Source organism: Colletotrichum truncatum (assembly GCF_014235925.2).
Source record: "Colletotrichum truncatum strain CMES1059 chromosome Unknown Contig_0001, whole genome shotgun sequence".
Classification (NCBI taxonomy): Eukaryota; Fungi; Ascomycota; class Sordariomycetes; order Glomerellales; family Glomerellaceae; genus Colletotrichum; species Colletotrichum truncatum.
Window position 1 is genome coordinate 401,411 of NW_027222398.1, and position 26,743 is coordinate 428,153.

At 53.1% G+C, this 26,743-nt stretch overlaps 6 protein-coding genes across 6 annotated transcripts; 3 read left to right on the forward strand and 3 right to left on the reverse strand.

The window, feature by feature from the left end:
- Positions 1-729: 729 nt before the first annotated feature.
- On the reverse strand, positions 730-4,377 carry CTRU02_200105 (osomolarity two-component sensor histidine kinase sln1; the record flags this gene model as incomplete). The annotated part of the gene is made up of 3 exons (XM_036723222.1): positions 730-1,567; positions 1,620-2,508; positions 2,556-4,377. The coding sequence occupies 3 exons, from the start codon at positions 4,375-4,377 to the stop codon at positions 730-732; spliced, it is 3,549 nt and encodes a 1,182-aa protein (XP_036585012.1).
- Positions 4,378-8,101: 3,724 nt separating this feature from the next.
- CTRU02_200106 (uncharacterized protein) lies at positions 8,102-10,123 on the reverse strand (the record flags this gene model as incomplete). The annotated part of the gene is made up of 1 exon (XM_036723224.1): positions 8,102-10,123. One exon carries the CDS (start codon positions 10,121-10,123, stop codon positions 8,102-8,104), a length of 2,022 nt encoding a protein of 673 aa, XP_036585013.1.
- Positions 10,124-15,195: 5,072 nt separating this feature from the next.
- Positions 15,196-17,532, reverse strand: CTRU02_200107 (zinc knuckle domain-containing protein; the record flags this gene model as incomplete). The annotated part of the gene is made up of 1 exon (XM_036723225.1): positions 15,196-17,532. The coding sequence occupies one exon, from the start codon at positions 17,530-17,532 to the stop codon at positions 15,196-15,198; it is 2,337 nt and encodes a 778-aa protein (XP_036585014.1).
- A 3,548-nt stretch (positions 17,533-21,080) lies between these two features.
- On the forward strand, positions 21,081-21,772 carry CTRU02_200108 (protein orm1; the record flags this gene model as incomplete). Its single annotated transcript, XM_036723226.1, has 3 exons — positions 21,081-21,216; positions 21,309-21,667; positions 21,725-21,772. 3 exons carry the CDS (start codon positions 21,081-21,083, stop codon positions 21,770-21,772), a joined length of 543 nt encoding a protein of 180 aa, XP_036585015.1.
- A 1,062-nt stretch (positions 21,773-22,834) lies between these two features.
- Positions 22,835-24,001, forward strand: CTRU02_200109 (uncharacterized protein; the record flags this gene model as incomplete). The annotated part of the gene is made up of 1 exon (XM_036723227.1): positions 22,835-24,001. One exon carries the CDS (start codon positions 22,835-22,837, stop codon positions 23,999-24,001), a length of 1,167 nt encoding a protein of 388 aa, XP_036585016.1.
- A 1,342-nt stretch (positions 24,002-25,343) lies between these two features.
- Positions 25,344-26,424, forward strand: CTRU02_200110 (o-methyltransferase; the record flags this gene model as incomplete). The annotated part of the gene is made up of 3 exons (XM_036723228.1): positions 25,344-25,557; positions 25,826-26,003; positions 26,064-26,424. The coding sequence occupies 3 exons, from the start codon at positions 25,344-25,346 to the stop codon at positions 26,422-26,424; spliced, it is 753 nt and encodes a 250-aa protein (XP_036585017.1).
- Positions 26,425-26,743: the final 319 nt, after the last annotated feature.

Here is a 26,743-nt window from a genome sequence, read left to right on the forward strand (position 1 = left end):
TCATCGGTACTCGACATTAAGGTGTATGTCCTAAAAAGAAAACAAAACAAATGGGCACGGGGAACGTTTGCCCTTTCCGTCTCCCGCCCTATTTCGCCCCGTTTCCTAGTAATCCCAACCCGTTCCATCTGTCTCTTTTCCGCTCGATTCCGTGTGGGGGAAAGAGAGGACCCATGGGATCCGGATGTTCTCATGTTTGCCCCCGGAACACCCATTGCACTACGTGGCAATGGGGACTGGCGATCTGTCTGGGCCTTCTCTCTTCAGCCACTCTTCAGCAACCCCTTTCTTTCTGCCTTACTGGCCCATTTATGAGTGTCGCGGTCAATCGCAAAGTGCCTTTTACAGGCTCGGTAAAGAAGACCCGAGCAGCCTTCTTGTTTAAACGCAACTATCCCACCCCATCCAATGTCGTTCCCAACAAAATGGATACTGCCAAACTCGAAAAAAAAAAAAAAAAAAAAGGAAGCCTAGCCTCGATTCCTAGAGCCTCCGAACCTCCCTCAGCTGCATATAATACCATTACGAGTACAAAACTCTTAGTATAGAGACCAACAATTATCAAGATCAAACGCCTCCGCGCCAACTTTTTTTGTGCATCGCTTTCAAACAATAGGAAAGGGGGAATCGTATGCTAAATGATGTAGTAATGCAATTAAACAGTGAAGAAAAAGAAAACAGGAAAAAGGTAGGGGGAATCTGCCTGCTTCTGAAATCGTTAAACGTCAATCATGTCCCCTTTTCTGAGAAGTATTGCTCCGATGATGGGGCGGCGGCTTTGCCATTTGGTTGGATCGCGTCTTCTTTCTCATTAAGAGTTTGAGCCGTTGAGCCATTCGCGGGTTTTTCTGAGGGCCTCTGTTCTGGTGTTGTCTTCCTGGTCAGACTGGTTGTCTCGGGCTCCTCGGGAATAGTCGCGAACTTCTTCAGCACCTGTTTCAGCGCGGGGCGCCGGATGGGTTTGCTCAGGAACTCGTCCATGCCGCTCTCAATGCACTCTTTGACATTGCTTTCTTCTGAGAACGCCGTCAAGGCCACGATGGGCGCCTTGTAACCCATCTTACGGATGAGCTTCGTGGACTGCAAGCCATCAAGATTTGGCATCTGGATGTCCATAAAGATGACATCAAACCGCTGGTTGTTATCCATGTTAGCCTTGACAAGATCATAGGCCTCTTGTCCGTCCTTGGCAATCGTGACGTCGTAAACGTCCTCAAGCTTGAGCATTTTGCTGACTACTTCGATATTGGTTGAATTATCGTCAGCAACAAGGACTCGCAGCTTTCCCTCTTGGTCTCCCTTTGAAGCCATTGCAGCATCGATCGCAGCCATGTGATCCTTTGTGCTTCGCTTCGCTTTCGGGGCGGGATTTGACGCGAAGAAAGGCTGGCTGAGGCCCACTAGTCGAGGCTGCTGTTCCAACAGGTTCTGGGCTTTCGTTTCGTTACTAGGCTTAATAGGCGTTCCGACAGAGTTGCGTTTCGGGTTCTGCGGGATATCTGAAGGATCAATTGTATCGACGCTCGGTGGTCTGGATTTAATACTACTAGATGCCGTGCTTGAAGTCCTACAAACCGACGTTAGCTTCAACCTCGCCCTCTGTCAAAATGACGACTTACCTGTCCTTGACGTATTTGAGAGGGATCTGCATGGTGAACGTGGTACCAACACCAACGGTACTCTTGAGAGATATAGACCCGCCCATGAGAGTTGCCAATTGGTGGCAGATACTCAACCCCAATCCTGTGCCACCAAACTTCTTGCTGAGACCCAGATCGCCCTGAACGAAAGGTTCAAAGACTTTTTGTTGCATGTGCTCCGCAATACCCGGGCCCGTATCCTCCACTTCGAATTCAAACATGTAAGATTTCGCTCCTGGCGGTGGCGGCGTGGGAGACCGTTCTCGAATGTGAATGTGCGGAGTCGACTTGGGTTCCATAGGGTTGATAGCCAAGGCAGTGCCCTTCAAATTCTCCGAGGTTGAGTTGGCTTTAGAGCTTGCTGAATGGGTTGAGCTAGAGCCGACCCGATGCCGCGACCTTCCGTGTCTCCGAGAGTCCTTGGAAAACGAGGAGGATCGACTATTGTCCCCGTTTAATACCGAAGCCTCTACCTCGCCAATACATTTGATTCGGACATCGACCCTGCCACCTGCTGGCGTGAACTTTAGACTGTTGCTAACGAGATTGATGATAACCTGTAGAATTCTGTGCTGGTCACCCCAGAGGCACATATCTTTCAACCTGCCGGCGCCGTGTGGTCCCAGAGCCGGCAGCCTCGTGTCCATGCTTCTTCTTTCGGGACTACTACTCAACTCAATGGTCTCGGAGCCGAGGAAGTTGACAGTCAGCGTGATTCTTCCTTCTCTGACTTGCTTGTCGAAGATGGTCAGGATCTGTGACCTAATGTCGGCCAATCGGAACTCCTTCTCCTCGAGATTGAGCTGTTGGCCGATTTGGTTCTTTGAGAAGCTCAAGAGATCCTCAAGCAGGTGAAGTAGCAAATCGCCTACCTAGTCAGCGGGATGTCAAAGACGACGTCAAAGCGAAACTTACCTGATTTATACAGAGTCTTCAATGATTGTTTGATCCTGAGAATGTCGTTCTCCTCCATACAGACGGCGCACATGCCGAGGATTCCGTTCAATGGCGTCTTCAGCTCGTGAGAGATATTGGCAATGAAGAGGGTCTTGCTTTCATTGGCAGCCTCGGCAGCCTTCTTGCTGATTTCAAGCTCTCGTGTCCGCTCCAAAACCTTTTGGTCGAGCGAGACATATTGCTTGCACAACTCGTCACTCATGTCATTAAAAGTTTGGGTCAGCTCAGTAAGCTCGTCGGTGATGAAATGTTTTCGGTCATTGACTTTGCCGGGGATTTTGAATATTCTGCGCGTCGAATCACGGTCGTGATCGGAAGCGGCCTTTTCCCTGGGCTTGTACCCGACCAACTTATAAAAGCCCGCGATGATTCCGTCCTTCTTTGATCGTTGAGACCGTGCCGAAATAGCACCAGAACCAGGAGTTTCGTCGTCATCGAAATCGGCATAGTCTCCGTCCTCGTAGCCTGGTGGCTGAACAGTCTTTTCAGTCGCCGCCTTTAGTCTCCGGATAGGCATAACGCTGAGATGTGCGCATGGGAAGATTAGTATCACTATCAGCCCCGCTGTGCCAAAGACGCAACCAAGAATGATATTGCGCAGCGTGTTTATAGGAGCATCTGCTTCAGCCTTTGCCTGCTCCACAATCACAGTCCAGTTGACGAGGGCGGTGTTGGTTCTTGCAAACCCGACAGCGACGGGTAGACCCTGTTCGTTTCGCGTTGATAGCATAGAGCTCGAGTTGTTAGGCGACACGTATCGCTTAGAAAATGAATCCCAAACTGCTGGGTAATCCTTCATAGGAAATGGCTGGTCATCTTTATTGCTCGACCAGCTCCGCTCGTGATGTCGGTCAGCTTGTCCGGGTAGCGGGTTAGGCGGCAGGACAAATTTCACGGGCACATTTCCTGACTTCTCTCGATCAGGCAAGAAGGTTGCGTTGCTGGCGGGATTTTCAGCAGAGAACCTATTCGATTGGTTCACGGGGCCAACGAGGAGAACAAGCCCAGTTTCGCCCAAGCCCTCGCGAGAATTGCGGATATTAGTAAGTGAGTTTGCTAGGCCAACAAGTGTCATGTAGCCAATGATGAAGTCCTGTTGCTGGTTGTAGCGGATGGGTATGGTTATCGACATCAGTGCTGCCGTCTCATTGATGACTAGCGGGCCAAGAAGCAAGCCGCCATTGGTCGATATGCGAACGCCAGGAAAGGCATTTGCAGCGAAGGCCCTAGTATTGTTCCTAAACTGGTTTTGGCGGCCAAGATCTTCGTAGGTAATATTTGGGTAGAGATCTGGAGGATAGCCCTCAGGCGTATCTGAAAGATAGGCTGGGTTACCGCTGGCACTCCAGGGCAGCCGGATTTCCGGAACCTTCTCGCCCGTGACGTTGACCAAGCCGAATGAATTGCCCGTAGTATTGCGCGAGTAAATTCTCCCCTGTAGGAGACCAGTGAGGGAGCCTACACTAAGGGCACTGTCGAGGTCGCCCTTAGCGGAAGCCCAGTTCTCCATAGTGTTGTTGCCATCGTAGAAGCTGAACAGTGAATTCTGGATGAGGATTCGGGAGGATATGGTGATGCAGCTGGTCTGGACGAGTTCGACCTCTGCGGATATGCGCGAAGCCTTGAGCGAGGCAGTGAGGGCAAGCTCGCGTCCTTCGACCTGGGCAACAAATTGATTTACGTAGATCCAGACGGGAACGGACAGGATCATCAAACCAACAAGAACAGCAATCACCACGAGGAAGGCGAGCTGTTCTCGAATGGCAATCCTGACGCCCATTTTTCGGAACAGACTATAACGAGGAGTCTGGATAGGTCTGGGCGGTATTCATCGTCTGCAATGGTGATTTCTGGATCCGACTTGGGTGAGCTTGTTGGAAAAGTCGTCGTGGAGAGGGATAGTAGACGGGAATTCTGTGTGCTTGGCACGCGGTTGCCCGAAAACAATGGTGGCGGGTGTCGAGAAGTATCCGCAATTACAAAATGTCGTTTATCCAGCTGGGGCAAGGGGGGCTATATTACTGTGTAGTTGGTAACAGTGGTTGTTGTTGTTTTTGTTTGGGGGAAACAGGATGAAGAGAGAGAGAGGGAAAGAGGGAAAGAGGGAAAGAGGATGGCGATGGGATTTCAGTATACGTTGTTGGTCGGGGCAAATGAACGTGAGGGGTCTCCGGTTCGTTCGGTCGGGCGTCGAGAAAACAACCGTTTGCAAGCGCGGCGAAGGGGAGTCGTTTTGGTCTCTGCCGGTTGAAGCGGAGGGTGAATGGATGGAATGGAATGGGCTGAGGAGAGCGAGAAGAAAGAAGATGAGAGACTGGTGAGGGTGGAGTCGCGGGAGGAGCTGGGATCCAGGTCCACTGAGACCAGGTCCAGGGTAGGTGAACTGGAGGTGCAGTGGAGAGGTGAAGGCTGCAGGTGCAATTGGAGTACTTGAGTGGTACGTATTGATTACCTCGCTTGGGGTTTAACGCCACAACAGGAGGCAAGGACTTTTTGCGGTTGGTGTTCCCTTTCATCGTCCACGAACGGCAAGGACGAAATAAAGGTTGCGAGATTACCAAGACACCCACCAGCAGAGCGTCATGGGTGATAATAGTAGTGCTACAACTACGTATACGCGGTGCCGCATAGAATAATTCTGATTTCATCTTGTCTGTGTGACAATGCAGTAGGGCGAACCACGAAAACCCTTAGCCTCTGGCTGTCCTTTGAGGCCGACTTGATCAATCTATCGTTTTAGGGGGCGAGCGAGCCAGCAGCTCACGGGAGACAGGACTGAAGATGCCTAGGTACCGTGTTCATGGAACCTTAGCGCCAAGTATCGCACACGTGTAGAGGACGCTACCCCCATGGCGTCTCGCAAGGGCGAAGCTTAGGGGAAAGGAAACGGCTTGCTCAGCCATCGGATTTCTCTGGCAACTTCCGTCTCTAGTATGGGAGGGCGGCCGAGAGAGGAACGGGGGATACGGAGGCAACATACGTGGGTGGCCGCGCGCAGCACGGGACTATGATTGCCGTGGCTGCTCATTTGGGGCTACACAACACTCAGCACGGCCGCCTGGCGGATGGTCGGACATATCAGTTAGTCATTGGCTTAGGGGCAGTCTCTTTTCTCTCTTTCTTTCTTTCTTCTCTCTCTCTCTCTCTCTCTCTCTCTGTGTGTGTGTGTGTGTGTGTGATACTCCGAAAAAAAAAAGAAAAAAAAACAGATATGAAGCCCAGCCATGAGATGTTGCGTCGCAGGAGCACAAGAGTTTGTGGGAGGCTGACACAGGCATATAGTGTACACGGGTACTCTGTAGGCGACTGGAACGAAGGAGTATGCGCCAATACAACCATTCCCCGGATTCTCGTTGCCCATCGCCGAGTCTGATAAAAGTGGGAAAAGATGGGCGAAACGATATCGCCGCTGTCTCGCTGTTATTCTGCTGCTGTGTGCTGTATGTAGACTTGGCTACAGTCAAAGGGCAGGGGGGGGGGGGGAAGAAAGGTGAAAAATTAAAGGAAAAAATAAGAGAAAAATAAAAAGTGCAGCAAAGTTACTCGTAAGTCTCTTCCCGCGATCAGCGATCAGCGGAGCCAAGAAGTCAATTCACCCAAACGCTCGCCCATGACAGGCCCACACCCTCGTCTCCTTGGCCCTTGTAAGTCCCGACCGGTAGCGGTCCACGAGTGTCTAGGCCCTTCCTTGAAGTGCCCAAGGACCCAGCCGGGGATGTCGATAGGTTGTGGCATGGCGGGTGAGAGGGCATAGGCCAAACAGTGGGCATAGCTCGCCCTCAAACACGAACAACGCCTAGCTGTATGCTTTTTTTTTTTTTCCACAGCAGGAGCATTGGTAGCACCAGTGAAGTCTTCCGGAAGCTCAAGGGAGCATCTTCCATAGCAGGGCCTCCACTAATTCGCAAGGTACCTTGTATGCACTATCTGTCTCGACTTCCTGACCCATGACAACGTCCAGGATCTCATTTCAGCAGGTAATCGGGGTTTCCCTTCCTCTGGTCATCATTGTGTTCTTGTTCGGACCTCTGTGCGGCCCCGTACGTTGTTTCCCATCTGCCCCTCGCTCCAAATTCCCATCTCCTCCATGACCTTCTCCTCTCCCTCCCTTCAACCCTTCACCACCCCTGCCCTTGCTTATCCATCTCACTCACCATCCATCCACCGTCGCCCGTTCACCCCCTGCACATCACCGCCGAGCGAATATTGGCTACGTACTCACTCTCCTTAGTATCCCCCGCGAGATGCTAGAAATGCCCCGGAGATGAGGCTCCAAATGTGGGAAAGCAAGCATGCTGCGGCGGAACGCCTCGGATGAAAACGGCCCTCAAGGCTGATTGGGCTGACAGCACATTGCTAACCTAAAAAGTTTGGCTAGTTTCTACCACTTGCGGGATTGCGCCAGCTTTACCTGACCCCCTCAGGCATGGGGGGGGTTCCTTTTCACATTTTCAGCACCATTCATCATCAGCCGTCATCGTACGGAGCATGAGCCGTCACATTCTTGACCGACGCCTTGGGCGGGTCTAGACTACCACGGCGTAACTGTCGGCCGGCTGCCAATGCTACACAGACCATACCCCATATCACGACTGACCACATATTTATCCGCTCTACTAATACCTAGATGGAGACTTCCCAGCAACAAACCCGCATATTACAGCTGTCGTTTCGTTCGTTGCAAGGACATGGTCCGGAATCAGCACAAGACGGTTACTTACATACATCTCACATTTTACTACACTCCAGCCCCGAGGCACCACCGCAGCCTCCCCTCTCGTCCCGTTTAGCTTGCACCTATCTAGGTGCAACGCACTGTTGTACGTTGGTATCTATCATTGCACTCCACAGCGGCGCCGCACCATCCATACCTGCACCGAGTTACCCAGGTTCTCCCCGTCTTGTCATTATTCATTCCCGCCGTATCCCTCCTCACCGAGCACTCAAATCTGGCCGAAGCCCACCTCCGACTTCGTTTTCCTTGCTGGCCTCCCGCCATTTCGGGCCCCGTTCTCGGCATTTTTTTTTTTCTCTTTTTCTCACACGCCTCACCCGCGTTTCACGACATCAAAAACCTCGGCTCAAGGGGAAACAAAAAAATTCTCGGCATGTATTCACCAAACACTATCTGGAGCACCCTGTCACGGCCCGTATCTTTTGTTAAACGTTCGAAACAATTCACATTGAAGAAAGAAAAAGTATGGTGTATCGTCAAGTCATTACAAAAGTCATAAGTGCCCCCCTCGTCCCTGTCATGTCCCGTTCGTCCCGCCCGGCCCTTTCCTATGAAGCCTGGGCGGTGTTTCCTGTTGCCTTTCCCTTCCGACTGCCAAGTCCCAAATCCCGTCCGTAAACCAGGATCCACTGCGCCGTCAAGTTTCCGACTTACATAACAGAATATACAGAGTTTCGTCATTTGAGTCGATAGAGCTCTTATTTTTTGGTCGTCTTTTGTAGGAGTTTTTTTGTTTTGCTTGTTGTTGTCATTGTCATTATCGTCATTCTCATGATCTCGTAAACATGAGCGGTACCAGGGCAGACTGGCTAGACATGGCCCGATCATCAGGCAGCACGCTTACAAAGCTCTTCCCAAAGAGCCCTTCCCGTAACCGCATCTGCATACCGCAGTTGGTATCCCTCGGTCCGGGTGTCTTGCTCCTGAACTCCTTGGAGAGCTTCATCAACACCGCTGCCTTGGCCTTGCGGAGCGCGCTGACCCGCGCCGCCGAGTCCTCGGCCAGCCTGCGGTGAGCTTCCTCCTGCTCGATGTTCCGCTGCACCGAGGAGATGCCTTCCTCGGGACCCGACAGCCGGCTGGCATTGGGGTTGTACACAGCCGGCTGCAGCAGAACAGGGTGCGGGGATGTGTCTTGGATCGGCGCCGTGATGATGGGTACAGGGGTCGACGGGCGGAACACGACTTCTTCTTCCGGCACGGGCGGCGGTTGTCTGTGGTGCTTGTGTTTGCGGTGGCGGCTGTGGCTCCTACTCCTGTGGTGCTTAGAAGAGGATCCGCTGTTGTTGCTCTCCTTTTCTCTGTCGCCATCGTCCTTGCGGTGTCTCCTGCGCCGGTGGACGCGCTTCTTCTTGAGTATCGTGCTGAAGGACGTGCTGGCCTCCTTTGCGGCCGCGAGATCTGAAGCCAGATCCTCGTCCAGACCCTCGTACGGGTCGTAGTGGTCATCTTCATCGTTAACGTATAGTAGCTCGCTGCCAAGGTCGAAGTCGAGCAGTTCCCGCGTGGCGGCAGCCGCGGCAGCCGACGGCGAGGGCAGGTCAAAGTCCTCATGGGACGGTTCCGAGTGCAGACTGCCTGCCTCGGAGTTGTTTCTCGAGTGAGAGTGCTGGGACCAGACGTCGCTCTTGGAGCTGCTGTTGCTGCGCTCCATCAGCGGGGCGAGTGCGTCGTCCCAGTTTCCGCCATTGATGAGCACGACGTTGTCGAAGTCGAACTCCTTGACGGTGCGGCGGTGGGCGCTGACGAGGTCCGATAGCTGGGTCGCTGTCATGGTCGCGTTACGCACCTGCATGTACTTGAGGCGCGGGAAGTGCATCAGCTTGCGAGAGGGTGCTGGCGGCAGCGGCGACATGGGCGATGTGACCTCAGCGAACAGTTTCTGGCTGTGACGCGGGGGTGCGAATAGGGGATCCGCGGACAGGGCGATGGGGCAGGGGCCCTTGGGGCCGAGCCAGGTGAAGTTGAACTTCTCGAGAGTGCCTGAGAAGCCTCGGACGTAATCGTCGATGATCTTGAGATGGTCGAGGCCGGGAGATGGGCCATAAAAGTCCCAGGCCTCGACGGATATGCTGAGCTTGCGAATCTGCTTCCACCTGCGGCCGGCAGAGGGAACGGCGCCGAAGCCGGGGACGTGACGGAGGTAGTTGAAGGCGGAAGGGTGCATGCCAGAGAGGGAGAGCTTGACGAGCTTCTCGAGCGGGGCACGCTCGACGGCGATGCGCAGACTCATGAGGGCGTAGTCGACAATGTCCCTGCGGTAGCGCTCCTGGGGGTCCTGGCCGGGGCAGCGGATGGTCAGGTGACGGACGTTGGAGAAGTGCCTCATGGCATTGATGAAGCTGGGCACGTTTGTGGCGGCGTGGAACAAGGGGGGGTACTGCTGTGTGAGGATCTCACCGAGCTCCGTGTTGGCGTACTTTGGCCTGGCCAGGACGGAGGCCATGCTGGTGTGTGGTGTGTAGAGGAAGCAGATCTCGCGGCCGGTGTGCGGGTGGACGAGGGGCGGGAGGAAGGTGGCTTCGGTGTGGGCGAAGTGGAAGTGAAGGTGCTCGATGTGGTGGCCTATACGGGCGAGAGCGTGGATGCGGGACTGCTTGGTGAAGGTGTTGGCGGTGAATGTGACGCGGACGCGGCGGAAGAGAGGCTTGGTTGCGATGTTGCAGCAGGCGGAGCTGGCGAGGCGGAGGGAGGCGACATCGCCACGGGGGAGGAGGTCGAGGATCTTTTCGCCTATATGGGCGTGCTCCTTCTGCCACAGGCAGTATAACGGTGTTTGTTGTGCGGCCATAGCTTTCTCATGTCGTTGTGGCCGACAATATCTAGAGATTTTTTTTTTCTTTTTTTCTTTTTTCCCTTTTTGATACCCTCAATCCTTATTGTCGTTATGGATAGTGACCTGAAGTCCAAAAAGTTGTTTTGTTCCCTCCCCCTTCTACAACTTAGAGTCGTATGACAAACAGTTGGGAAGGACAGGGTGTGAGATGGAAGGACGGATAAGATTCTTGTGGGATTCCCCAAAACTAAAGTAAGAATTTAGAAACAATGGAGCGGGTTTCCAGTTGAGCGAATAACAATGTTCTTTCGTTGTCAAAGTAGTCACAGTATAAGAGGTCTGGATAGGAAGAAGCCAGTCAGACTAATACAAGTCGTCGCCTCACAAACAGGATTGGAATTGAGAGAGAGAAAGCAGGTCTCAAGATCAGGCCAACGGGGGAAAGGCACATCCCCTCGGTCCAGATATACGTTTTCCTCTTTCAGACAGGACCAGGGACTGATTCGAGTTTAGATGGAGACTCTGGAGTTAGTACATGGCGGTAGGACCAAAGAGAAAGAAGGGCAAAAAAAAAAAAAAAAAGGTTCCCTCTCGGCATAACCATAACCTGGAAAGACTTTCGATTCCATAGTAAATCAATGGAGAATGGAGACAGACATGAAAGTTGACCAGCCCCCCCCCCCCCCCTAACCCGCATCGTCCCGTCGCCCCTCAATGGGAACGACTGGCTTGTGAGTCACCGCTGTCGAGACCTGCATATGCAAAGCTAGGTACGGGAACGGGGACCGACTTCTTGCGTGTGGTCCGCTACCACGACAGAACGCCAGGAAAAAGGCGAATCCCACGAGATGGATTGGACGAACACACGTAGATGCCACGCCCCCCTCCCCGAAGCGGATGTCCAAAACTGGCGAGTTGGCGGCGCGTCGGTGTGGTTTGGTTGGTTGGAACGACTTGGTCGCGATTGTCTCCAAGGATCAGTTTAGTTACTATAATAGTTAGACCACACTTTACTAGACACAGACCAAAAAAGACTGCAGGAGTGGTCACTTGGATGCATTCGCATCTACTCTTCTTCTTCTTCTTCTTTTCTTACCCACCATCATTCTGCCACCCAGGGGCCAGGGAAAACCTCGTTTCATGTCGTCCCAGTGGTCGACGAGCTCTCGACCATGAGACCGTTTCCTCTTGCTGCATGCCGGTGCCCTGGTCTAGCTTCCTCTGCCCACGAGAGCTCCTCTCCTGCCCGGCCCCATCGCCGGTGTGCCCTGCTGCTCGTCTAATCCCCTGTCCCGACAAGGGAAACAAAAAGAGGTGGCTTTTGGCTCAAGGCAGATCTGCAAGAGGAATGGGCCTGATGACCCCTTGTCTCTCTCTTTCTCTGCCTTGTGGGAGAAGCGCTATCGATAAGGGACTCAAAGGCTCCAAGAACCGTCACCCCCACAAAATCCACGCCGCCCACACCACCAAAACATCGACGACGCCAGCGGTGATTGGTCAGAAATGCTGAAGGCTGGTCACATTGAGCATTTTACCGGGCTATGATTCGTCGGACGCGCCTTGACGTGTAGTTGTCGCGTGGCATAGAATAGACGCGTTGTCTGGATAGAATCGCTCGGTTTTTGCATACAAAGCTAAGCGCTGCCACAGGCCGATCCGCTTCTTGGGACAGGGAGGCACTTCCGGGTGGGGTTTTCCAGTGGCGATGGTGCCGGGTTCAACTCAGCTTGCGCATAAACGTGTCTGGTGGTTTTGGTTGAGTTTATGGCTGTTATCGCTGCTGAACAGGGTGATAGGATACCCTCTTCTTCTAAAAGGGGCGCGAAAAGCCACTTTAGTTGAGAGACAACTTGATCAATGCCATGAACTACGTTTTACTAAAAGTTTGCCGGCCGAATCATGCAAAAGCCCTGAGCTCCGGCATCCTCGATGGCGTTGCGGGAAGAGTAGGAAGCTCGAGTACCACATACGTAAATGTGTCTATGGGATCATCACTGTTGGAAATGGTGGTGGGAGTCTTTTAGTGTGGCTCGCCAAGCGCAACTCGCATCAACTCCAGTCTCCATTTACCTTTCCTCCTTCTCACCCTCGTCGCATCCACAACCTCTCCCCCTACCCCAGCCCATCTTCTCAACAGTATTCCTTTGTCAACGTCAGTATCAATGATGATCATGAGGGCAAGAAAGTAGGGCTGTGGCCAGAATGCCGTCTCGCTTGCGACGCACTCAAATTCCAACATGGGGGGGGAAAAAGAATAAATGGTGTGTGGGCTCTCCCCATGTAAAGACGTTACGTGGAAGTCCTCCGGGCAAGGGGGAAACCATTCGTCAAAGTGTGGTCGTCCAGAGGTTGCTGCTTCGCGCATGAGGCATGTCATTGCAGTAGTGCTGTTGGCAGGCCACATGTGGTAAGGTAAGTAGCAGGAGAGCAGCAGTATAAAAGAACACCCTTGTCGGCCGAGACCCATACGATGATGACTCTTATTCTTCTGCCTCTTCCTTGAAGCCATGTCCACATTTCTTTGCATTTTGCATATGTTTGCCAATTGACCAGTGAAATCCGCTGCGCAAGCCGAACCACCAAGAGGTCCAGCCACACTTACACCCCCCTGGCAAGAAACACAGAAACACACCCCCACACGTTGCAACTCGCATTGCATCCGGCCACAGCTAAACCCACAGAGAGTTCCCGGTTTCTGCTGGTATAGTCCCACAGCACAACACCATGTCGTTGAATGGTTCGGTTCCCGGTTGAAACAAAGGTAAACAGAACCGGCTCTTGTCAGGAAAGCCACCCCAGCAGAGAAACGGGGCTGACAAACAGACACACACAATACCCATGCCCACACCACTCACACATACACACAATCCTCTTTCGGGAAAGACTACCTATCATATCGTCCATAAGGACAAGACGGCTGAACCATCAAGGGAGGGTTTTGTTGTGTCTGTTCTGCTCTGCCGTGTGTGTCGTGTCTTCTGTCCTAGTACGTTGTGAGACCGTTTTCTCAAGTCCACGTCTGCAACTCTCATCCCATCATCTTCCGCCCCGTCAACGCAGATTTACAGACTGAGCAAGTCCAAGCTCACCTTAGCTAGCTGGACTTTTGGTCCGTGGGAAGAGGTTACTTAACCGCCGTCTGTTCCTTCCCTTTCGCACATCCCATGCATCGCATCAACCCCATCAGAGTTCCCACAACCACACAGACATTGACAAGACAACCAGCATAGGACAAGGTCACGGACACACTGACATGACAAAGGCACCACGCAGCAAACCACCACAAACCCTCGTTCCGTCGTCATTCGTGTCCACAACGCAACTGCGCAAAGAGAGAGAGAGAGAGGGTAAAGAAAATAGGACCCCTAGGCAGTCAATCTGTCGGTCAACGCAAAGCGACCCCCCATCAAAAAGTATCCTTGCCGGACTTTTTGTCTCCATAGGATTTCTCAACCCGATGCCCGGGACATATCCACAGAACCCATGAACACTTCTCATGAACAAAAAGACATCATCAGCCAGGGGGGGGGGGGGTTACGGAGCCACGTCGTCCACGTCGTTCGTCGTCAGTTCAACCAGACACAGAAAAAAAAAACCCATCACACTGCCGGACCCCCGGCTCATTTTTCCCAGAGACAAGGTAAAAAGAATAAGCAGGAAAACCCACAACCCACGTTTTCCGGCTGTGGCCCACCCATACATACTAACACTAAACACCCATGAACCACTACCAACAGCAAACCCACATGCCCTCTCGTTTTTTCTCCCCTTCACCCCCTTGTCCATCCCACAGCGCAAATGTCAAAAATCCATCAAAGCACCCGTAAAAACACCATGGCCTTTCTCACCGACAATCACAGAGACAGAGTAAAAGTTTTAAACCCCCGTATCGTCCACTAAATCCGTACTATACCCCCCGGGAAACCCAAAAAAAACTATTAAAACTGCCGTCGACGTGGCTATCAGGGGGGGGCCTTTCATCTCGTAGATCATGACTAACACCGCTAAGCGCTCCGGAACCAAGATATCAAAAGACCAAGAAAAAGGGACCTTCTTCACCTACAATCCTCTTCCAAAGACCACGCACACCCCCCCCTGGTTCCCTTAGTCTCCCTCTAAAAAATATTCGACAGAGGTTTTACAAAAGGGGAAAAAAAAAAAAAAAAAATTCTGATGCCCTTCCTTGCTTCGGGCATCGTGGAAAAACCGGGATATCTGTTCTCTTCCGTCCATCCCCCGGTGTTGGGCTCTCACCGTAAATGATTCACCTCTTTTTTTTTTCTTTTTTTTTTTTTTTCTTGACTGATGGAAGCGCCGACATGGGGATGCCAATTTTTTTTAAATTGCTGTCATGGCGTTTCATTATTTTTTGATGTCGTGGCAGTTGGTCGAAATAGACCTTGCAAATTCCACTGATTCAAGTCCCAACAGCGATTTCTACGGGAGGTAATCACAAGACAAACAAAAGGAGGGGTGGAGGAGGAGGACATACTTGCAAGCCAGGCTGGTATGGTTTCGTCATCCATCAGAACACCTCGCAGACTGCAACGTCGCAAGCACATCTGTCAGGTCCGGAGGTCTTTTCGCAAAAGCATGTCCTATTATTTTGTGTGCGAAATGCCGGGGTATCAAAACTACACACAAGAGGCCAGACTATCTCTCTCTCTCTATCTCTCTCTCTCTTCCTCTCCTGTGTCTGCTCTGGTCGAATCTGATCCACTGTTGGGACGGTCCACGTTTCCTGCTTCCCGCAGTTGCGCGGAGCGGGCGAGCGAGCCGTCTCCAACACCAATGTGAAGTCAAGGCTCACGCCATTCGTCCAAGTCTTTCACCCAACCGAAAGACGAGGCTGTCCGCCGCCCTCGCCCTCGCTCGCTCGCTCGCTCGCGCACCTCACGCCGCGCCCTGTCATCTGATTTCGCGCAACATCAAGTCGTATAGTCGTCGCACATGCTGCTTTCTGCCGTCTCCCGACATCGCTCCCTTTGTCTCTCCTCCCGTGACATCTCGATCCATCCACCCGCGCCCGCGGTATGCACACACCACGCCAATGATGCCGTTGCGCGCTAGCCAATCATTTTCTACCCTCATCCTTGCTTCCCACCGCGTCTGTTCTTACCCCTGCGACGTCCAGCACTGCCCCCACCGTTCTGCTGATTCGCGGGTCCCGTTGGCGGATTGCCCGGCTGTCTTCCCCTCTGCCTCCTCGCGTTCGGTCCCGGTCCGTTGGGAGGCGGGGCGACGCTGTGGTAGCCGTGCTGCGGTGCTGGGGGCTTGGGGGGTAACCCGCTCCGACCAATGCCGTTGCTCGGAGGTGGCGGTCGCGACTGATTATTGTAGCTCTTGGACATTCGCGAGTACGAACCGGGTGGCGGCGGGCCAGGAGGGGGAGGTCCAGGAGGAAGGGGAGGCTGCGCTGACCACCCACCCCTCTGCTGGCCACGCCCGTTCTGCTGAGGTTGCGATGGCGGCGCCCCAAAGTTGCCGAACTGGATGTTGGTCGACATCTGGATGTTTCCAACTGGGGCACGAGGCTTGACCTTCTGGCCGATAAACTCCCCCTCTTCAGAACCGTCGCTATCGGGGTAGAAGATGTGGTTTCGCTTGGCCGCAGAGCCCTTGATCTGTAGCTGCGGTGGTTGCGGCACGCTGGCGAAATCACTGATCGGGCCATCAGCTGCGTTCTTGTCGAGATACTGATCTCTGTTCTTCAGTGTCCAGGTCTGATTGGGAGGCTTGTCACTGCCAAGGGCACAGTCCGACGAGTAGTGCCCTTCAGAGCCACAGAACGCGCAAAAGGCGGGCAAGGTGTTGACCTTCTTAATCGCGCCCTTCCTGGGCTTGTAAGACCGCCAAAGAGCCTCGCATTCCGTGTCCGAGTGGTCTTGAGAACCACAGGTAGCACACTCCGCGCCTTCCTCATCTAAGTGAATGAGCTTCTCGGTGCATTGTCCCTTGCCATGGCCCAACTGGCGACACTTAGTACACCTTTCGCGCGTGGGGCAGTTCCAGGAGAAGTGGTGAGGAACTTCGCAGAACCTGCATGCCGTCTTGGGACATGAGGATGAGGTGTGGCCGAGTGTAGCACAATAGACACAAATCTGATCGGTTTCGGAAAGTCCGGGAAAGTACTTGCGCTGTTGGGCTAAATCTTCCTCCTCAGTCATGACAGCTGGGCCTGGTCTACCGCTATCAGCCTCTCCCTCGTCAGCAGATTCATCATGAGAGTGCTCGGAGTTGTCAGACGGGACTTGTTGGGCTCCTTCCGACTGCTCGTGCCCGGCTTTGTTGGCAACTTGTGTCCCGCCAGATCCAGGCTTACCGGAGGAAGACGAGGCTTCCTCAGGATCGTCGTCATCATCGTATATGACCATCGGGGACTCTTCTGTGCCTGTTCCCGTGCTCGTATTCAAGTAATCGTCGCTCTTCAATATCGTCGCCAAGTTGACGGCAATGTCGTTTTTTACTTGGGGTTTCTTGGCCTCGGCTGCAGCAACAATGCCGTGCTTCTTCTTTGACCACTGTGCACGGGTGGCAATATACTCTTGCAGTGCTGCTACGACTATGTCGGCGTTGAGTTGATCCTTCTGCTCGATGTTGCGGCTGATGAACGACTGGCACCAGCTCTTGAACTTGGATTTCCAGACGCCAGTGCCTAGGTTATTACCCTTCGGTTGCAGAATTGTCCTCTTGTTAGGGAGAAAGAATGATAGACCAGGAGCGTACTCAAAAGGCTTTTTCTGGTCTTCTTGGGTCTTTTGCTTCTCCGTAGCAGCTTGGGCGAGTTTCTCCTGCCTACGCTCTTGTCGTGTTTGCTTGGTGTTTTGGGCAGGCTCAGTGGATGGGGCGGGTGCAGGTGCGGGTACTTGAGGAGGTGCAACTTCCGTTGCGGGTGCAGATTCAGGCGTTGGTGTAGCTTCCTTTGACTTGGCCTTCACCAAAGCTGGTGAAGCTTTAGCGGACCCCCCCAGCGATGTTCGAATTTGGGACGTGATGCCTTGATTCCATCCAACGTGAGCTGGAGCTTTTGCCGCCGCCGACATTGATCGTGTCGACCTCTTGCTACCTGCATCAGACTTATCGTCCGATGCGCTCGACGGGGTCGCCCGGTCGCCCATTTCTTCTGATCCGGAAATTGACGACTGAGAAACCTCACCATCTTCCTCCAGCTCGCCCTCCTCAGCGCTTTCCTCCTTCTCTGGCTCGTCCGCTGCCTCATTCTTATCTGTTCCGTTGGTCTTTGCCCTCTTGGCCTCGGGCTCAGGCGATGATGCCTGATGAGGCTCTGATGCGTCAGGCTCAGCATCTCGCTGCACGTCCTCCAATGAACGCTTCTTGGACGGCCGCTGGGCGGCGACCGCTTCGACAGTCTCTGCCACTTCGCCAGCTGCCGGCAACCCTTCTATTTGGTCTGATGCCTCCATGTTGTGAGGTTATGAGAAACTCAGTGTCCGCGATGAACTGGGGAACGAGATGAGATGAGGATGAGCAAGGCTGCCTTTGCCAGCTCCGACGCTCCTTGCGAACCGCTTAGAGAGCCAAACAGCTTCTCAATGAGAACGAAGGGAAAAAAAGAAGACCCCCGAATCTTTTACGTCGGTTGGACTCGATATCGGCCGCAAGTCCAGGTTCCTATAATGGTGAATGAAGGAAACAGACCTTTTTCGCAACGATATGACAGGCCCGTATTTCGTATTGACAAATTGAGACAACGCGTGACGCCTAGTTTACCTGGTAAATGGACACGTTACAATAGCGATTGGTGTCTCCTGCGATGCATACACCGACAATATCGCAGACTGAATGTCGTCAGTCTCAAACCGCGTCGCTTCGAATCTACCTCTGTCAAAAAATTATATGCAGGTATCCAGTTTTGTTCGACGTCACGGACCGGCACCTGTATCCGAAGTATAGCCGGTTTAGGTCCCTCTCACCCTCAGCTGCCGGTGCCGTTGCCCGTGGGCTTGCTCACATCCACCCACGCTCCTGGGATCGATTTTTGCGAGGTGCGGGCCATTTCACAGTGCGGATTAGCGGCTCGGTGCGATTCATGTCCTGGAGCCTGTCGCTAATCAAGGTACATACGGACGGAGCACCTGAGGCGGTGTCGCTTGCGCTGGAGAAAGTAGCAGAAGCGAAAGTGAGGACTCTTTTAGAACTGGCATTATTGGACCTATCGATTGCCATCTAATTACAAACCACGGACGTCCCAACCCGCAAAGTAAAGTGGTAGCAGAAAATCAGGAACCCTGGAGGTCGGAGATGAGGCTCGACCTTATCCTCTCTGCTCTTATCGACTGGACCGAGCGTTGGAGCTGCTGCGGGCGATTAATTTGGGGGGCACCCAAAATCTGAAGGTTAAAAAAAACTGGATGGGAAAAGGGAAATGTATGCGACAGGACCTGACAGCTGACTGGCACATCGTGGCCTCACGACAAAACAATGTGACTGTTGCGTGTTGCATCTCACGTTATCTCTGGTACAAGACACGCCACGAATTCCAACTGGTGTCGAAACGTCTGATTCACGCGAAGTCTTTCTCAAAGAGCCATATTCTCTACAATTACCTGGCCACGGGCAGACATGCATGGCAGCTCGATTAGTGTTGTGTACGGCGGAGCATCAGCAGACGATAAGCTGGGATCGGGACGAATGGGGAAACAGGCTTCTGACAGCTCCGTCAACGATGCAGATTCAACACTCGGTTTTTCGGTTTCGGTGAGACATGGCTAGGATTCCAGGACCTGCACACGCCCAGCCCACGCAACGCAACGAACCACTGTAGTCAATAACTTATCGCACAGCCCGATTAGTGGGGAAGGGAAGTGACGAATTTAGCTCAGATAACCACCCTACTTTCGTCAAGAAAAAGGAGGGAAAAGGTGGGAAGGATGAGCAACACCGTATGTCTTGGGTGGCCAGAGTACGGAGTACTGACCAAGTACGGGCGGGAGTGCATTGAAGAGGTCTCGTCGTCGTCTGCTCACCTTCCACAACGAATGCCAGGCAATTTGGTGTGCCATTCCTTTGCATCTGGTACTGTCTCGTCTGCCCAGCATGATCAGATCCAAGGACCCCAGATGTCGAGTGACCCATGACATGGCGTGGAGAGCAGATGGATGGCCCTCGAAATCTGATCGTACCGGCCTGTTTTTCTAGTCAACCCAAGCCTGCCAGTCAGTAGCCTAGGAACAGCTTAGCCTCTGTTCGGTACCTGGTGGCATGTTCATACCGCGTATACTGGTACTCCGTTTTCTCGACAACTCCACGGCTACTACCGAAGATGACAGCATGTTTCCGAATTCCAGCCAGTGTACTTTTTTCTCTCTTTAGTCTTTTCTTCTTGTCCGCCCAGCCGCTTCAGTTACCTGACTTTCTACTCGTCAAATGTCTGGAAATAGGGGCATCTTCCCAGTAAAGTCCGATCAGGGGAACCCCTTCCTTGGCTCCTCCCCAGCTTCGCTAGCAAATGCACGTTGAACCTACGCCGCAAGGTGCTCCGTACTTCCGGCCCTGCAGCGCTGCACAGCCAGCCCGCTGTCTAGGGACGGCAGGGTAGCTTACAGTACGGATATCTGTGCGGCGGGACAGTGGCACGTCGGTTGCTCATGGACAGGGCCGTTTCTCAGACTGTGTGTAATATGCTGCACCGTACCTCGGGTCGTCAGTTGCCAGTGCTCTTCCGGGGTCGCGGGTCTCAGCCCGTGCTTTGCTTTTGTTGATTGAGAAGAGGAAGAGGGGAAGAGAGGTGGGTGACGTGTGCTGGTACTGCGCTAGATGCGTCGTTATGGGGCACATGAAGCAAGATAAAGTATCTTCTGTATGCGATCAGAGTGGTTGGTTTCTTTTTTTTAATGTGGGATGGGAGGTGGTGGTAACATAGCGTCGGGTCTCGAGGCCGGCTGGGCGTATTCGGTGAGCAAAAGATCCTACTGCATATAACGCACGAGAGGGTAAGGAGGAGAGAGATGTAGAGAGAGATAGAGAGACGGCGCTTCATATCAATCCATATATGGCAATGCAATGAAATCTGTTCGCAGGCCGCGGCTTGCTTGTGCCGCTCCCGTCCTCTTCCAGTAAGAGACAGACAGACTACTCCGTACTTTACTACTGATGTAACGACCGAAGTGGAAAACCCCCTCCATCTCGGCTCCTGCCAGTGTCTGCACTGTACCCCCCCAATCTCAGGACACCACCGTGTACAGTCCACTGAAATTTAGGTGGTCCCCTGAATGACCCTGACTGGGGCCGCTTTTCGTGTCGGCTGGGCGGGCTCGCTGGCTTTGCGCATTTACTAGCAGTAGTACACACTAGGTCTGGCTGCTGGCTGGTGCTGGTCTCCAGCTGTCGGCCAGAGTGGCCAATCTCGTCGGGTCTTGTCTGACCTGGCCGGGGGGGGGGTTAGAGTGGGTCGACTGTGTTCGCTGCTTTGCTCTGCCCTTGTCCTGTGTGTCCGTGTCGGGGTCCAGTCTCCTCTCCTGTCCCCGTTCCTCGACTATGAATATCTAATGGAAATGTCCCGTGTCTCCTTCATCTCATTACCAAGTAGCCAATAACGACGACGGCATCCCCAACATTTACAACCCAAACGCTCTCTCTTCGACAGTCTCGACGACCATTTCTTTTCCTCTCGCTTCCATCAATTCTTTCACAACAACCACCTGCAGCATCCATTATCTGTTGCTTCCCGTCGACGCGAATTGCTCGCTCCTCCTCGTGACATCATCAAGGGGGCCGCCAGCAAAACTCATCCACCCCCAACCACTGGCATCCAGAATCGCCTGGACGAATAACGACGATCCAACCAGCCCACACGCAATTCCTTCGTCCTTTCCTCTTCAGTTATAAGCATCGGTTCCCCCGATACCCCCTCAACACCGCCAAACTGTCTTCCCCAATTCTCATTTCTCGCACCGTCTCGTACGACGCGGCCACAAATCCTCCGCGACGTGGCAGCGGAACGTACAGAGCAATGGCGGATACCGGTGCCCGCAGAAGGAGATCCAGCAGCATTCTCCAGGTCCACTATGAGCCTCCCGAGACTCTCGAGCAAATAAGTGACCAAGCTGTCGTGCCCAACTTGAATGCGAACTGGGTCAATGCCAAAGGTTAGAGAAACCCCTGCCTGGAGCTTCTGTTGCCGTCTTGGGTCGTGTAGGCCTCCATTGGGAGAGGAAAAAGCTAACAAATCTATTATCAGGCGCCTGGACCATCCACTTCGTCCTTATCCTCTGCTTAAAGATCTTTTACGATATTATGCCTGGAGTGTCGCAAGAGACATCATGGACCCTGACCAACATTTCCTACATGTTCGGTTCCTACCTCATGTTCCACTACGTCCGTGGCGTGCCGTTTGAATTCAACGGCGGTGCCTTTGACAACCTCAACATGTGGGAGCAGATCGACAATGGCGACCAATACACTCCTGCCAAGAAGTTCTTGCTCAGCGTCCCCATCGTGCTCTTCCTCCTCAGCACGCACTACACCCACTACGATTTAGCCTACTTCATCATCAACTTCCTGGCCGTGTTGGGAGTGGTCATCCCTAAGTTGCCTTTTGTATGTGTCTTCTCACCCTTTAGCCACAAGGGTATTCTAAGCTGACATCAGACACAGAGCCACCGGATGCGAGTCGGCCTCTTCTCTGGCGAGTCCGACTATTGAGCTACATGGCATGACGGCGTTTAGGGGCTGGGTTGTGTATTTGTCGCGCGAACTAAAAACGATTGGAGTCGGAAGATGGCATACATAGCGAACCACGTTCCGAAAACAGGACGGGACACACATGCTCAAGCGTTGAGGACAGCGCAGGAAAAAAAAAGCACAGGCATGTGGGAGCAACAGACACGACAACATTTCGACTGCGTCGAGAAACTCGTCAAGGTGTCATGGTCACCAATTTTTGCGTTTCCGAATCGAAATAAGGAGGTGGCTTGCAGAGATCAACAAACCCCGCGTGTCGAAGAAACCACGACACGAGATACGGGGCCCTCTAGCCTTGCAGGAAAACATTTTGTTCAAGTTCAAAAAGCGAATAGTTGACGGGGATTCAGGCGAGGGACTGAACATGACAGAATTCTGCTACATGTACCCAAGCGTTTTCATCAATTTTCAAGCACTGATTTAGGGTCCGTCGCCGCCGTGAACGTTGATCTGGGTCAAACCAGTCTGTGAAAGCTTAACCAAACCAGAACTTGCCGCCTATTAAGGACACCAACGCTGATGGGGCTGCACATTGTCCAACAAGGCACTCAACAGCCACATAATACGATTGGGTACGGTACAATCCAAGCTGGGTACTTTCTTGAAGCCAGAAACTTTGGTCTGCAGCCATAGAACTTGGGAAGCTCACAACCAAAGATGGCTCAAAAATCAGGAGCTTATTGCATAAGCTTCAAATAGTCTTGGGACCTTTTGGTCTCTGGCTACCAAATGCGGATTCAGGCCCTTCATTGCGACTTTGAGCTCCGTATCAGGATAAGTCGACAGGCCAGCCGAGATGTAGACCATCACGGGCAAGAAACCATCAAGGCGACAGCGTCAGTGGAAGGCAGATTTATAAGACGAGCAGGTAAGAATCCAAGGTCTTTTTCCATTCATCTCATCCATCCACCAGTCGCTCGCTCACTTATAGTGTAAGGAAGGCGGTAACCTTTCGCTCAGTCAATCGTTTCCAGTAGCTTCGTCAGATCAAATCGTTTCCCTTCGCAGACCATCTCAGGCAAAATGAAGGTGACCTCTGCCGCCGCCGCCGTCGGAATCCTCTCCGGACTCGCCAAGGCCCAGAACCCCCCTTGGCGCGCCGGCAGCTGGGTGAGCCCCCCGGCTCCCCGGAGCACCGCGGGCGACAACATTTTCATACCGCCCGTGCATGACTGGCCGAGTCCTCCGGGTGACCCTACGGTGATCCCCCCAGACCGCAACACTTGGACCAGGGTCCCGACCGAGGTTGTTACAACTATCCAGCCTATCATGACGTCCAGTCCGCGTGTCGTCACGTCGTCTCCACGCATCACAACGCCGTCCTCGCGTGTTATCACGTCGTCTCAACGCATCGTATCGTCTTCTTCCCGTATCAGCACATCGTCCCAGCGCATCGTGACGTCTTCCTCGCGAATGACCACGCCGACCCAGCGCGGAACCGTTACCGTCACTCAGAGGACGACTCTACCTTGCAGCACTTCCACTCAGCCGAAAACTACTCCGTGCCCTACGTCCACTAGGCCTCAGACCACGCCTTGCCCTACATCTACCAGACGCTCAACTACGCAGAGGCCTGCTACGACTCCTTGTGGCTCCTCTTCGAGAATCACCTCGACCAGGCGTAACAACAGCACTGCTCCCTGCCCGACGCTGAGCACCCGCCTTCGTACCAGCACCCAGACTTACATTAGACCCCCAGTTACTACAAGGTGCCCAGGTACTGCAGCAATTACTCGGTCCCGATCCGTTTCTGTCTCCTCACGGAGGCCTGCTTCGGTCCCGCCTTCTGTCTCTCCGTGCGCCACCGTCACCAGGAACCGCTTCCAGAACACCACCGTTACCAGAGCTAGCCCGTCTACTGCTCCAGCCCAGCCTCCCGTGCAGCCCCCGGTGCAATCCTCCGCTAGAACCGCCGCACAGCCTCCGGCTCAATCTTCTGCTCGCTCCCCCGCGCAGCCCCCGGCTCAGTCTTCTGCTCGCTCCCCCGCGCAGCCCCCGGTCCAGTCTTCTGCCCCGTCCGCTGCCCGACCTCCTGCTCAATCTTCAGCTCAACCTCCGGTTCAGCCTCCAACACAGCCATCTTCCCGGCCGCCCAGCACACCAAGCAGGGTTACCACAGCAGCTGGCAACAATCTTCAGGCGCCGTTCACCCTGGCGGCCGGCTTTGTCATGGCGTTCGCCTTCTTTTAAGCGTTACATTGCGTCGTGGACAGGCCTTCTCTTATGGGAATCTGCGTAAACATAGAGAGCCAATGCTAAGCTTTCCATCGACGGACTCTCCATCTTCACATTTTCCCTATTTTATGCCGGACTCAACTATACATTTGCCTGCCGTTTTTGGATAGGAAATGAGAGAATAATAAAAGAGGTAGTCAACTCCACTGGCGGAGCACTGGGAGGGAGACTAGACACTAGGTAACTCGTTTAATACGACTCTCTCGAGTTTTCAGCATCATAAACTTTTATGTCATCAGTAACAAGTGATTATTATCTTTGTAAGCGGGATGATCATGTAGACGATCTGTTTCGTTGGGTTCGTCATCCGTTTCGACCTCTGTTCGCACTTGCCCCTCCTGCCTGAAACAGGCAAGTCTAATGTCCCAGCACCAGCACGTAATTCCTCATTCCAACAGCCACCGACGCAGACCACATTACTCCGTCCCATCTTCGGCATCCGAAGTTTGGTATCCGCGGCTGCAAGCAAATAGTTTGCGCAACTTCCTGTGCCGCTCTGCAAGATTAGCTTCCGGGCAGGAAGTCCAGTGTTAGTGGCTCGCGCGGCCAATGACTCGGAAATCCCGTTTCGCGTGTCCAGTTCCACGAATGGCTCCTAATACCCAACTAGATAAGTGTGGTGGGTAATACTTTGCAAAGATGGAACTGTCTGGCCCAGAAGTTGTAAGGGTCGGACCTAATCGCCGAGCCGAGCATCATCCATCTTCGGCCGACATGTTCTTTTGTTTTGGAGGGGGGGGGGGAGGGGCCATTTGCTGTGAATCGTGTCGTGTCTTTGTAATACGCCCGGGAAGCAAGGACGGCAGCACGGAGACTTCCAATGAGGGTGGGATTTGGCGGGGTGAGCGATGTCGCCTTACCGGCACCTCACGCCGAGGCGGGGAAGGGTAGTGGGGTAGGACGGTTGAACGAGGGCGTATGACAACGTCCATCCATGTCCCGCCGTTTTCTGGCGACGTATGAAGCTGATGAGGTTTTAGCCAGCCTTGTCGTGCCAAAAATTTATATATATAAAGCACATTGGGAACATACATTTTGGCCATTTCTTGAAGGTATCTAGTCTCGTATCTTTTAAAGTTGTTCCTCAACTCCTTCCATATCTGCTGTGTTGGAAAGTCTCCCAGCGGGTAATCACATACCCGGTTCTTATCAGTTAGTTCCTGCTTCTGGGTTAAGTACGACCAAACTCATCATTACTCAGCTTCCAAACCAAGATAATCCAACACCTCCGTCCATTGTCAAAACAACTCAGCAAACCGAGGTTCTACTTCGCTCTCGCCAACAACTGTCCATCAATATGAAGACGTCAGTCTCGGTCCTGTATCCCAACGAGCAGGTCTCACAAAATGTGACGACCTACTCGGAGAACAGCTCTACGCCGCTACCGGCGCACATCGTTGCCTACCATGACCACATCGACACCACGCAGCCCGAGACGTCGATGCTCATGATTAGCAACTTCCAGGCCCAGAACCACATTTGGCTTGCCAAGTTGATCGGTGCCAAGAGAGGTGAGTGATATGAAACTTTGGTGTCGTTGCGGTTATTGTCAGTCGGGGGGTTCCTGGGGGTCTTTTCTCGTGTTACTTGGAATTTTGCATTATTTTCGACTGGATTTGCCATGAGAGCTGAGGTTCTGAGATCATTTCCGTGGTTAGAAGCTGGGGTCGAACCCCAATAGAGAGGAACGGCAGCCATATTTTATTTGCGACTTCAACTTAAACCCAGGGCTTATTTGCTCTCCCATCCTGACCAAAGCTCATCACTAATGCCTCTCAGTCCTCGAAATCGGAGTCTATGTAGGCTACTCCGGTATGGTCTGGTCCCACGCCGTCGGTCCCAATGGCACCGTCACCGGCCTTGAGTTCGACGAAAAGTACGCAAAGCAAGCTCAGGAAGCCTGGGCCGCCAACGGTATTCAGAATGCGTCCGTTATCGTCGGTGACGCACTCGAGACGTACGTGATCCCTTTACCATCCCTATCCGCTAGTACCCTTTTACTGACACGGTCTACCAGTCTCCCCAACCTTCAACCTGAGGAACCCTACGACCTAATCTTCATCGATGCCCAGAAGTCGGGCTACCCTTCTTACCTCTCCACCATCTTGTCCTCCTCCCCTACTTCGGGAGGTAAGAGGCTACTGAGAGCAGGTGGCCTGATCGTTGCGGATAATGTTCTCCGCAGGGGCATCGTCGCGGACGACTCGGACGGTAACCCGTGGGTGCAGCGCGAGAAGAGCCAGAGGGCTGCGTACTGGCGTTCCGAGGACGTTGACAAGCTGCGCGAGTTCAACAAGATGGTCAGGGACGAGGAGAGGTTGGATAGCTGGTTGATGCCGCTATATGACGGCGTTCACCTGGCGAGACTCGTGGACTAAGTTGGATCTTTAATCTCCCGTGGAGGAGTATGAAGGGATTTTGTCTCTGAACGATAGAGACTGAAGTCGAGAAAGGGGAAAGACACATCATAAAACGAGAGCGAGACCAACAAAGACTTAGAGACATGCTTAAATGAATATCATTGCCTTGCCGCAGATGAAAGTTACCCTAAATTGATTGAGTCAAAGACGTGATACGGGCCTCAATCTCTATGGGTATGGGATACGTTTTGGACACACCCCTAAAGCAGACCAACAGCACATACAATAAGCTGTTACAAAAACCTCAGCGCATCTGACACCGGCTCAGCAGCCAGAC